The 11,892-nt window shown below is 40.7% G+C and overlaps 1 protein-coding gene across 1 annotated transcript in view; it reads right to left on the reverse strand.

Annotated features, from left to right (window-relative positions):
• The window catches only part of uvrag (UV radiation resistance associated gene), a 55,803-nt gene that overhangs the window by 18,586 nt on the left and 25,325 nt on the right, over positions 1 to 11,892 (reverse strand). Inside the window, exon 12 of the mRNA XM_019895277.1 lies at positions 6,234 to 6,399. Within this exon, the coding sequence (XP_019750836.1) occupies positions 6,234 to 6,399 (166 nt within the window). The remainder of the gene's footprint in view (positions 1 to 6,233; positions 6,400 to 11,892) is intronic.

An 11,892-nucleotide genomic window follows, 5' to 3' on the forward strand; every position in this document is an offset into this window, starting at 1 on the left:
ATCCCCCCCCCCCGTTGAGCTGATCGCATGTCCTGTCACTCATTTGTTTTACTGTCTGGTAGCTTACTTAACGTACTTATTCTCTGTCTGTTCCTGGTTTTCCTGATTGGTTTCAAGATATTGACAAATTAAATGTGTGTCACAATTTTCGTCCATCCTTTTTGTCCGTCTGGATCTTTTTCAGTTGGGAAATTGTAGATAATGAAAAGGAGGGATACAATGCTTTCATTAGAGCGATTAGACATTTTATCACTTGAGATGTACAGTCTTTTAAGTAACGCCTATGGGCTTTAAGGCATACAGTTAAGCATACATTTATGAACTATGATACAAAACCGCTTGTTGTTTGGTATCCTCTTATTTTTATTAGACTTTTTTTGTCATGCATGCACAGTTGAGATCTGCAAGTGGCAACAGTTCTCCACTCATGACTTGGAACCTCGGCTGTGTGAAGATCCGCCATTTTCAATTCGTTTCACAGAAGTGCTAGATTTGGTGACATGGTGCTGTCACCATGAGTTTAAAACCCAATATTCTTTTGAATGGGCGCTCACTTGTTTCTACGGCTTACCATGTACCACTCCCTCAGCCCAACCCCAGTCGTCGAGATAACACAAGAAGAATATTTTTCCTGGAGTAAAAGGTGAACGTGAGCAACGGCTCATTTGCATGAGGCATAACCGTTATGAGTAACTACGTAATTTGAACCAGGGTGATAAAAATGGATGTTCACTGTGCTGCAATTCTTAATCCTTTCTTTATTTTGGCTGAAAGAGAAGAATGTAGAAGCAGTTTTAGTGACGACGCTTGGGAACTGTTAAAAATGAAAAATGCATCATAAAGTCTCCTCGAAATGACATAATGACTCTGTGAAGGCTGCGAAGTAAAACGATGAGTATGTTTTAGCTCAGCCATACATGTAGCTCGAGCCCCGTGCAGAAGGAAAAAATGCCACAAGTCATATCTCAACACTAGGGATATAACGAACAGAAAGTGACCAACAACACAACATGCATTCTTAATACCGCTACCCCACAAAAAGCAAGAGCTCCGTCAAGCCAGGTGATTAATGACTGCTGTCCACTGGGTCTAAAAATCACACTAGAAAGACTCCGGTTCACCAAACACCAGGAATTCCACCCGGGGACATCCAGTAAAGTCAACTATATTATTACACAGCAGTGGGGAGCGAGGAAGGAAGTGTGAGAATGGAAGCACTAACGCTGACGTGTGCAACTCGGATGGCAACACAATTTGATCAGGTCCGACAGATATTATTACGCGATCGAAAAACTTAAAGAGTGCAGAGCAGCATTAAAACAAAGCGATGTAACAATTACAATCACCGAATGCGGCCTTAGAGTTGTTAGTACAGTTGGAACATGCATGGGAGAAATGAAAGGGGAACGCACAGAGCGGAAACGGAAAACTTTTAATCACTCGGCCAGTGGCAGTTGCATACAGTGAGGCTGTCCTCTACCTTAAACATTGTTAAATTAATTACAGTTCAGGAGGAATACTCATGGCGGGGGGACTGGTGTGATGTTGGTCCGAAGGATGGAACGTAAAATACACAGAAAAAAACACAAGCTCGGCACGTCAAACTGGATATGACGGGCAGTATAATAAGCACATTCAAGCATCCTTTTAATAGGCTGATGAAATTTTATATGTATACATTTTAAACGTATTTATAGTAATGCCCCTTGTAGATACTGTTCACCTATTGGATGTTGACGCGCATTTGAATTTGCATTTGATTAGTAAGCTAAAAGCACACATTTTCAAATGAAATTAATTGCATGGGCCATGATCGCGATGATATTTTTTCGATCTGTTGTGCAGCTCCGCTGTCCAGCCCACTCGTCGGGCCTTCAAAGTTCTCTAATCAGACAGTTGTCGCTGTGCACAGTACAGAATCGTTTTCTGTACACCGAAATATGTAAAATCATGTTGGGGTGGCAAAATATTGTCACAACTCTTAAAAGGGAGATGGGCCAAATGAACAAAATTTCCAGGTGTCTTAATGCATTCTTCGATCAAAAATTCATTACCCCCACGTGACAAGCTTCCCATTGGTCTTGTCATTCTGTCTGACACAGTTCACCCACTGTTATATGGGGCCAATGAGCTTTCATTCCCCCCTGAGTTCATATTTTGTAGAATCACATTTCGCTGCGATTACGGCTGCAAGTCTTTTGGGGTATGTCTCATTTTGCACAAATCAAGACCGAAATTTCTGCACAGCTCCAGCTCGGGTAGATTAGTCAGAGTGTGAACAGCGGTTTTCAGATCTTCCCACAGATTGTCAATTGGATTCAGGTTTGGACTTGGTTATTCTAACACCTGGATATGTTTAGTTTTGAACAATTCCATTGTAGATTTTGAGGATCATTGTCTTGTTGGAAAGTAAGCCTCTGGGCCAGTCTGAGGTCTTTTCCAAGTTGCCCCTGTATATGGCTCCATCCGTTTTCCATTCAGCTATCTTCCCTGTCCCTGCTGACAAGAAGCATCCCCAGACCATGAAGCTTCCACCGCCATGTTTGACAATGTGGATGGTGTTTTCAACCAGTGTTACTTTCAGGCCAGACATCAAGTTTTGCATTTAGCCCAAAATGTTGTTCTGATCTGACAACGTAACTTTCTTCCACGTTTGTTGTGTCTCGGGACTTTTTATGGCTGTCTTTGAGCAAATGGCTTTCTTCTTATCACGCTTCTATAAAGTCCAGATTTGCGCAGTGTGCGACTAATAGTTGTCCTATGGGCAGAATCCCCACCTTGGCTGTGGATCTTCAGCGTGATCATGGGCATCTTGGCTCCATCTCTGATCAGTGCTCTACTTGTTTGGGCTGAAATTTTAGAGGGACAGCCTTGGTAGCGTTGTAGTGGTCTGAAGCTCTCTCCATTTCAATATGATTGATCGAACAATGCTCTGCCAGAGGTTTAAGCTTGTGAAATCTTTTCCTATCCTTATCCTGCTTTAAATTCTCCACTTTATCCCGGACCTGCCTGGTGTGTTCATTGGTCTTCATGACGCTGTTTCTCCGCCAATATGCTTGGACCTGTGAGACCATCACAGAGCAGGTGCAACAATTTTAAATACCGTATGAATTTCGCTCCCATTCGTGATAGCATCCCACCAAAAAAAGAAAAATAATTTTTTAAAAAATTAAATCCAATTTTATATTCCTTGTCTGAAATGTGACAAAAGGTCAAAAAGTTCAAGGAGGGCCAAATACTTTCGTAAGCGACTGTACTTTCGACACCATTTGTATTCTGTAGATTTAACCTGGGCTGCGGCCTGGCAGTTTTCCGTGTCGAGAGCAACTTTAGGTCGAATGTTGTAGTTTGAATGTGGCTCCCTCTTCACCTTCGGTGCATATGTTGCCTCTTAAGAGACATGAAACTGTTGAATCCCTGGAACAATAACCGCTTTTCATTGAGCTCACAGGTTCTGCTTGTTGGCCTCCTACACCTATTATTCATTCGTACAATGTGCCTGCCTTAGCCTACCCCAACAGTTTGGCTTTTGGTATCAGCAAAGTAAGATTAATTTGTACATCCATACTTTACATTAAATATATATTTTTTTTTTATTTACAATGATTACTTTTCTATTCGAGGCGGGATCTAAGCGCTGTCTGCGCTTGCTGTTTCAATGGCTGGGCACTGTTCTCAATCAAACACTGAACATCTGGATCACATCTCTCCGGATCACCCCCAAGCTGTAGCTGGGCTCGACACTCCAATGAAAAATCTGGGCAAAAAATGACGTTAGGGGCCACTAACTTCAGACGATCAGTCCAAGCGCCAAACGGCCAATTTTCACATCCTATTTGCATACAACTGAAGAGTACTTTTAAACAGTGGCCTGTTCCCAAATACCGGAGAACAATATAATTTGGTTCAAGCCTTGTCTTAACTGACACAGTTAACATAAGTCACGAGTGTATTTGAAGCCAGCATTGATTTACACCTCATACAGGAACAAAAAAAAATCTCTTACTTTTACAATAGCTTAAAAATGTATTGAACCATTTGGAAGGGTGAAAAGTCTCCCATGTTTTAATCAGGGCTCTACACTGAACTTTCACTTTGCGGCGCTCCTGCACCTGCCTGGTGCCTTCGGTCTACGGAACAGAAGCTCCTGGAGGTGCCGAGGCCTAAGCGGGGCCTCAGAGGGGATCGAATCTTTCCTGTTGCCGGTCCTTCCCTCTGGAATGACCTTCCGTTAAATGTGAGGCAAGGCCCCTCCGTGTGTATTTTTAAAACTCATATGAAGACATATCCTTATTCTTTTGACCCAATAAGAGACTGACATGGGTCCATTGTTTTCCGGTATCTACTGTATATGAGTTAGGATCATCCATTTATTTTTTAATTGACCGTTTTCACTTTTTTCTTGTTATCTAATGTGCTTTGTTACAGCTGCATCTGTTGTGACATGCGCTACGTCACTAAAAACCTATTTTGTATAGTATACACTTCTACAATCATATCAAATTATAAAATTCTCACAATAGGTTAGAAAGAATAATTCAAGAACCCTCACTGCGGCAGGAATCTAAAATAAAAATGAAACAACCGGGCCCTAATTGAGTAGGCGACTGCAATAGACTGACTGCTCGCTAATCCCACCACACTTTGAGAACCCAATCTCATGCCACCTCACTTATCTCAATTGGCTGCCTCTTTCCGACACTTTAATCACCTGCTTTTTTTTTTTGTAACATTGTTGAAGCCGGCTTGGTGCTTTCCGTCTGCCCACACATCATTTTGCATTGTGAGGACGCCCCGCTAGGGCCCCTGGGGTCATAAACGCGTACCAGGGGCGCGGAACTTTCCTGTAGCAATGACCTGACTCTTGCACACCAAAGGGCACTCGGAGAATTGTTGTGTCTGTCAAGCATACAGCCTAAAAGTTTATTTTTGATGCTGGACTCTGGTGTGAATATCCTGCATGGAGGAACTAGAAATGCATACAGTGAAGCGAGCCCCCACCCCTGTCACATGGGAGTTTAAAACAACCGATTCTGCCCAGCTGTTGTCATGACCTAATCACACACACCGCGATGGTCATTCAATCACCGGGTATGATAATGTCTCATTTTTTTTTCCTCATACACTTACTCCCAACTGTTTGTCTTATTATGGATGACAAATGTGGATGGAGTCAATGTTTATCTACAAGCCAATCCCTTATTGTAGAATCGGTTGTGTCATGTGGTTTTGAATGAATTCACAGTACTGAAGTGTTTCAGGTTTATCTGAGGGGGGCTGGTTCTAATACTTGGAAAAAAAGTGACACTTGTCTGTGCTTAAAATGTACATCTTTTAAAGACAATACATACATAGTTTGGGTGCCTGGTATAATCGATGAAAGGGTGCACCTCATGCAAGTGGAAATCGTACTTGTAAACTGTAAATGTTCACTTACTGAAAGGAGCAAATAAGTCAGTGTGTAAACAAAAAACAAAAAAAACAAAAGGATTTTATGCTGGCAAAATTTCAGCGCCGTTAGCAACATGCAGCAAAGTAATAATCGGAAAAGTGTTTGAAAAGCTTGCAAAACAACATTGTTGAGGGATTGAAATGAGACGAATGACTGGTATATATATATTTTTTTCTGGACAGCCATGTGGATATAATTGAAAAAAAAATGTGAAATAAAAAAGGGACATTTCTTAAAAATGCTTAAGATCAACCTACAGCCTGGCATTCAACTCAATGAAACGTAAAAAAAAACTGACTGGAGAGAATAGCATGGTGTTTTTCTTCTTTTGTGAGAAAATAAACAGCCTGAAAAAAAACAATGAAAAAAAAGTTTGCACATTTCATCTGAATTCTCAGATGATTTGATTGCTCTGTCTACCGTTTATCTGTCTAGAGGAGTCACTGATTATGATCGTTATAGTGTATACATAAAAGATTATCGCACAGTATAGATAAACACATATGATGCTAATTATATATATTTTTTTGTGATCCAATGACAACACGGAGCAAAAAATATTTGCCAAACCCAAAGTGACATTAATTTACAGACAATAGATTAGTGGTTAGGAAAATTGCTTGAAAATTGCAAACCATCAAGCGTTGACAAAAAACAGATACCAATACCTGTATATACTGTAAATGGACTCCTGAATGACATCTTTGATCAAATATACGGTTGTTTAAAATCTTAAGTGTTTGGAATTTGACTGAAAATGTATACTTTGTGGTTTACTTACTCTCTCTCCTTCTCAGTAAGTCGATCAGTGATGGTGTCTTTGATGGAGGAGCGTGAACCCTTGTGGATGACTGGATACCTAAGCGGGATCTGCAGGAAGCACGAGATCATCAGGACCAAGTGTGCTGTGTAGCCCAGGGCAACTGCCACACTTCCGTCATCCTTTGCTGCAAGGGGGGAGGGGGGAAACAAAGACAATCCAAGACTGCGTTAAACTGAGATGCTGTGATTAAAAAGTGCCCAATATTTTTGGTGAGTGGTAACAACGAATCAAAGCTAAAATTTAAATGAAGCAACATGCCGATCCCAAGTGCCTGTATTTTTTCATATCCAAATTTTTGAAGCAAATAGTCATCATTGTCTGATTTGGAGAGCTTTTCTCTTTTTGAAAAATATTCGAATGTCCATATAGTGAATAACATCAAACAAGAAGGACATTATTTTTGCCCCCCCCAACATTAATATTGAAAACATTGCCCGAGCAGAACATGCAATTACTTGCAGACATGTGCTTAAGATGGGAAAATGTTTGCATGAGTACAATTACCAAGTGAATATGACAGAAAATTGAATGGAGAAGAGGCAATATTTAGAAAGAGTATTTCATCAAATAAGGCTGTCAGTGGAGTGGCAGCACTTACATAGATTATTAGACCAATACGAGACCAGATGTTGTTCTTTAAAAGTGAACCATTCCACCAAAAAAATATTATAATAATAAAATGTGCTCAGAAACATCTGTAACTCGAATTGCATTCAAAAAAGTGCAAATTTCAACAAACTGGCTCAGAAAACAATTTGCATACCTTGTTTCGTAATCTCAAAATAAATTGCTTTGCTTTCAATAAGCCGCACACACACACACAAAAAAAAAGGCTCATTTGAGTGCTCTTGGGCAATGGGAAACAAGTAGATGAATATCGGGTCAGCTCAGTTGGCTCAGAAAACAATTTGCGTACCTTCTTTCATAATCTCAAAATAAATCGCTTTGCTTTCAATAAGCCGCACACACAAAAAAAAAAGCTCATTTGAGTGCTCTTGGGCGATGGGAAACAAGTAGATGAATATCGGGTCAGCTCAGAGGCAATTAGCCACGGGCAAACCTTAAGGGTGCAACAAGAGACCGATTGACCTTGTCAAGCTAAGTTGACAAAGAAAGCTTGGTTGAATGTTAGGAAGTGATGTGCCTTCATGCAGAATCACTTTGCTGGCGAGCAGGATTAAAGGCTCTGAATGACCCTGACCCTGGGTTCTAACGTGGAACATCCACCCCCGTAGGCCAGTATAAACTAGCTAACAATTCTGGACTTGATGTGGCTCTCTGGGGGTAGACCTCACACATTTTAGAGGAGGGGTCATGAGGTAAAAATGGAATTGAATGCATCTTAATAAATGTCTGCATGTGGCAACAAAAGCATATGTCTCAAGTGAGGAAGGACATATTACATTCGTGTAAGATAAAATTCCATGGGAGCCACAAACTCTTTGAAAATCTAAAATGAATATCAATATTTTTTTTTCTTACTTTTTCTTGTCAGTTCTGAAGTAGACAATTGTTGAACCGGGTCGAAGCGATACGTCAGCCCACCCGCCATATTGTACGTGGCTTTATATTAGCCATAAATTCGGCAAATAATATTGTAAAACTGAGCTCGGATAACACCACACAATCAAAAGCAATAATTCCGTATGATTCCGGTGAGTTTTTGCTTGAGGATACATCTCCATGGAAGAAGCATCTTCACAATTTGCTTCACTTTGCCACAACCAGTACGGCTGTGGCGTCGGCGTATTCAAGAAGGCGTCTCTGTATATGCAATGTAAATGTTGTCTATGATAATACTGGCTTGCGGTTGTCGCAAAAGGCGGCAATTCAAGATGGCATCGGCAGTGCGACGCGAACATATAGAGCAAAGTAAGTGCTTTCTGTGGGGTATTAATTGCCACCCCCATGTATTGCACGTGCCCTCCTGAAGGCGGGGCTCGGGTGACGGGTCTGCCTGCGCCGTTAGCCTCTCTTCCACAGTGTCATGCATGGAGGCATTTTTTTTTGTCGGGTGGGGGGAGGGGGGGGGACTGAGACCGAAGCGCTTTAGAGGATGAGAACGGACAGGGACGGAGGATGATTAGTATATGAATAAGGACGGAGGGACAATGAAGGAAAGGTGCCCAGGTCGCGGACAGAGGACAGATCGGCAAAATAAGGTAAAGTGTCCATCTCTGCTAATGGCTTAGTGAATTCTAGAACAGTGTCTCTGCCATTGCTTGCTCTGTATTTCCAAACAGGTTACAAGTAACTATTCCACGTGTACAGGTATTTGCCGTCTCAACCAATTCAAAGTCACCCAGTTGATGATAAGTGACAGTGATGGACAAGAGTAGTGTTTGTATTTTGCGTTTTTTTTTTTTTTTTTTAAATGCGTATTGGCTTGTGAGCCTGTACACGGATGCCAAAGAGTCATGTTTATTGGTAAATGGTTACACATCCAGTCGACCCCCAACAGTCACTGGGGATAGGAACCAGGGTGACAGGCGAACAGCGAAGATGCGGATGTAACTCACGGCATTGAATTGCATTGGGGGGAAAAAAACAAAACAAGACAAAACAAAACATAAATGAACATTCAATAAATGTTTTCCTTGACAAATGGGTTGGGGAGGGAGGGGGTTGGGGGGCAACCTATTTGGTTCAATTGGTGTTAAGCATCTGTATTGGCAAGCAGGTAAGGAGTCCAAAGACATGTGTGGCCTACAGTTAAGCATGATGCTGGGAGTGCCGCGGTCTGAGGTTTCACAAGTGCTGCTGGCACTGGGGAGCTACGCTCCATTGAGGTGAAGCAGAGCGTGAGCCCTTCACTTCGGAAACTGTGCAGCAGGGCAATATTCCAATATGATGATGACGGCAAACACACCTCCAAGATGACCACTCCTTTGCAAAAGAAACTGAGGTTAAAAGGTGACTGACCAACTATGTGATGTCATCATAGGGCAGTGTTTCTCAAATAGTGGGGCGCGCCCGCCTGGGGGGGCGTGAGGCTCCGTCAAGGGGGGCGTGTTTGACCTCGGGGAACATGCTTTTTTATTTTTTTTACTGTCCTAAAATAATGTGCAGTTGTACCTCCACTATGTTAGCGGGCAGTGGCGCTCTCATTGGCAGAATTTGCGCAGGGAGAATTCTCGGGGAGGAAATATGACAAGGCGTATGTAGCGCTTGGCTTCAATGTGACTGCGGTGGCAGACGAGGAAAGATTGATGTGCTTAAATTTTGGTAGCGGACAGAATGAAGCCAACCAAATAAATTAAGGCGTCACTTAAAGACATTACACCCCAATCACGCTGATAAGCTGCTTGAGTTTTTTTCAGCGAAAACTTGCTGAATATTGCCAACAATCATGCCGCTTTGTGACTGCTACTTCAGTAAAATAAAATACAGGTTCCGGCTACACATTGAGCAGGAGCCGAGTATTGCTGTGTCCTGCTTCAAACCTCACTTCGAAAAGCTGTCAATTGCAAAACGTGCTCATTGTAGCCATTAATTATATTTCTGTTTTGCTGGTTAAAGTTGTTTTTAATATTGTGCTCCTGAGACAATGTTGGTGATTAGTTTGAATGCATTATTAGTTATTATTAAATTAAGGATTCAATGTTATTTCTGAATTTCAGATGCACTTTAAATCTTTTCTGTTCCAGTTACTAAAGCTATTCTTTGTTTTAAGTTGGTCCATATTTCTTTCTTTTTTTATTCTCTTATACGTTAATAAGGATACAGTGTTATGCAAAGGTGTACTTATAACAATTTTATCGACAAATTATACTATTTATAGTCATGCGAGTGGGGGGACGAGGGGGGGGGGCGAGATGTTTTCCTCTTCCTTGGGGGAGGCATGACAGAAAATAATTGAGAACCATTGTCATAGGGGAAGGAAAGGGGATTCTGGTAGTAAACCCCATTCCCAAGAACAGGCCAAACAACATATTGACACTTTGCCCCCAAATTTCATATTTTCGCTAAGGAGTGTACTTTTTCCCCCCCAGTACATTTGGTGTATTGAGCTATTTTTATGGACCATAGAATTACAGTTATAGCAGCTGTTCACTAGCTACTGAACATTGGAAGCAATGTGTCATTTCTTCAATTTTGTCCCATCAAATGATACAATAACATATTTAGAAACATTGGAGGTGCAATATATATATATAAATCGAAAGGTGTATAAATAGATAAGTACAGTACACATAAGGGTAAAAGTATTTGATGATATGTAGATTTCTTCCTTTTCTTTGGTATTGAAAAATGATCAATACACATTATTACACAACAAGGGGTAGGACTAGATAAGTTGTATACTTCTTCCTACTCCTTTGAGCATATAACTGTGATGATGGTTGTTTTACTTACTTTTATTTTTTCCTTTTATGACTTTTGTTTGCATTTTGTCAATCTGTTATTGTATGTTCTATATATGTTCAATAAACATACAATACAATACAATCTCACTTTTGTGAGATATTGTACTGGAAAGCCAAAGGTATTTGACTACGCCTACAAGAAGGGAAAATGGAAGAAAAATTGTTGTTTTCCCCTTTGCAGATATGACCGCTTCCACTCTTCTGCTAAGACAAGATGTTGGAGTGTGACTTTGTGGGAATTTTATCCATTCATCCAGAAGAACATTTGTGAGATGCTGGACCAGAGCTGTGGGCCAGATGGCTCATAATCTTTGCTGTAGTTGATCCAAAAAGATTTGAAGGTTTGGTTGAGATCAGGGCTCTCAGTTCTTCCACACCAAACTCATCCGAGCGTGCCTTGACGGATCTTGCTTTGTGCACTGGTGCACAGCTTTTCACAAGCAGTACTCAATACGCAGATACATATCCAATTAATGTCCACTTACGAAAGAGGCTTGGGTTGCATTTGAAAGGAAAAAAACGAAAAAGAAAAAAAAAACAGAATTTTACTGTACACTGTTGTATTGTAAAAAAAAATATAACGTATTTTCCGCACTATAAGTCGCACCCAAAAGCATTAAATTTTCTCAAAAGCCGACAGTGCGCCTTATAATCTGATGTGCCTTATATATGGATCAATATTCAGATTTTTTGGGACGTAGTATTTTAAATGTTCTGTAAAGTGCTTTGCTACAGCTGCAGCGGTTGGGAAAACTCTGCAGAAAATAACACTGTATTATATTGTATTCCTTTAGTGTAGCTCCATCTAGTGGATACATACCGCAACCAGAGCCATTATTGTAGCTTCTATTCTATGCGCGCTATAATGCAGTGCACTCTATGTATTAAAACAGTTTTCATTCACTCAAGGTGCACCTTATACGCCGAACCACCTTATAGGGCAGAAAATACGGTATCTCATATACCAGACACTGGGCAACAAAAATCTGAATTGGGTTTAAATATGAAGTAATGCAGTGCACTCTATGTATGAAAACAGTTTTCATTCACTGAATTTGATTGAATTTCATTCACCTTATACTTCGAACCACCTTATAGTGCAGAAAATACGGTATCTCATATACCAGACAGTTTGGGCAACAAAAATCTGAATTGGGTTTAAATATGAATATAGTCTTAGACTAATTTGGAAAAGTGTAAAAATTATGCAATTAAGAATTAGATTTTTTTTTTTTAGGAACAGTATTACA

This window comes from Hippocampus comes, unplaced genomic scaffold (assembly GCF_001891065.2).
Source record: "Hippocampus comes isolate QL1 unplaced genomic scaffold, H_comes_QL1_v1.1 scaffold177, whole genome shotgun sequence".
Taxonomy (NCBI): Eukaryota; Metazoa; Chordata; class Actinopteri; order Syngnathiformes; family Syngnathidae; genus Hippocampus; species Hippocampus comes.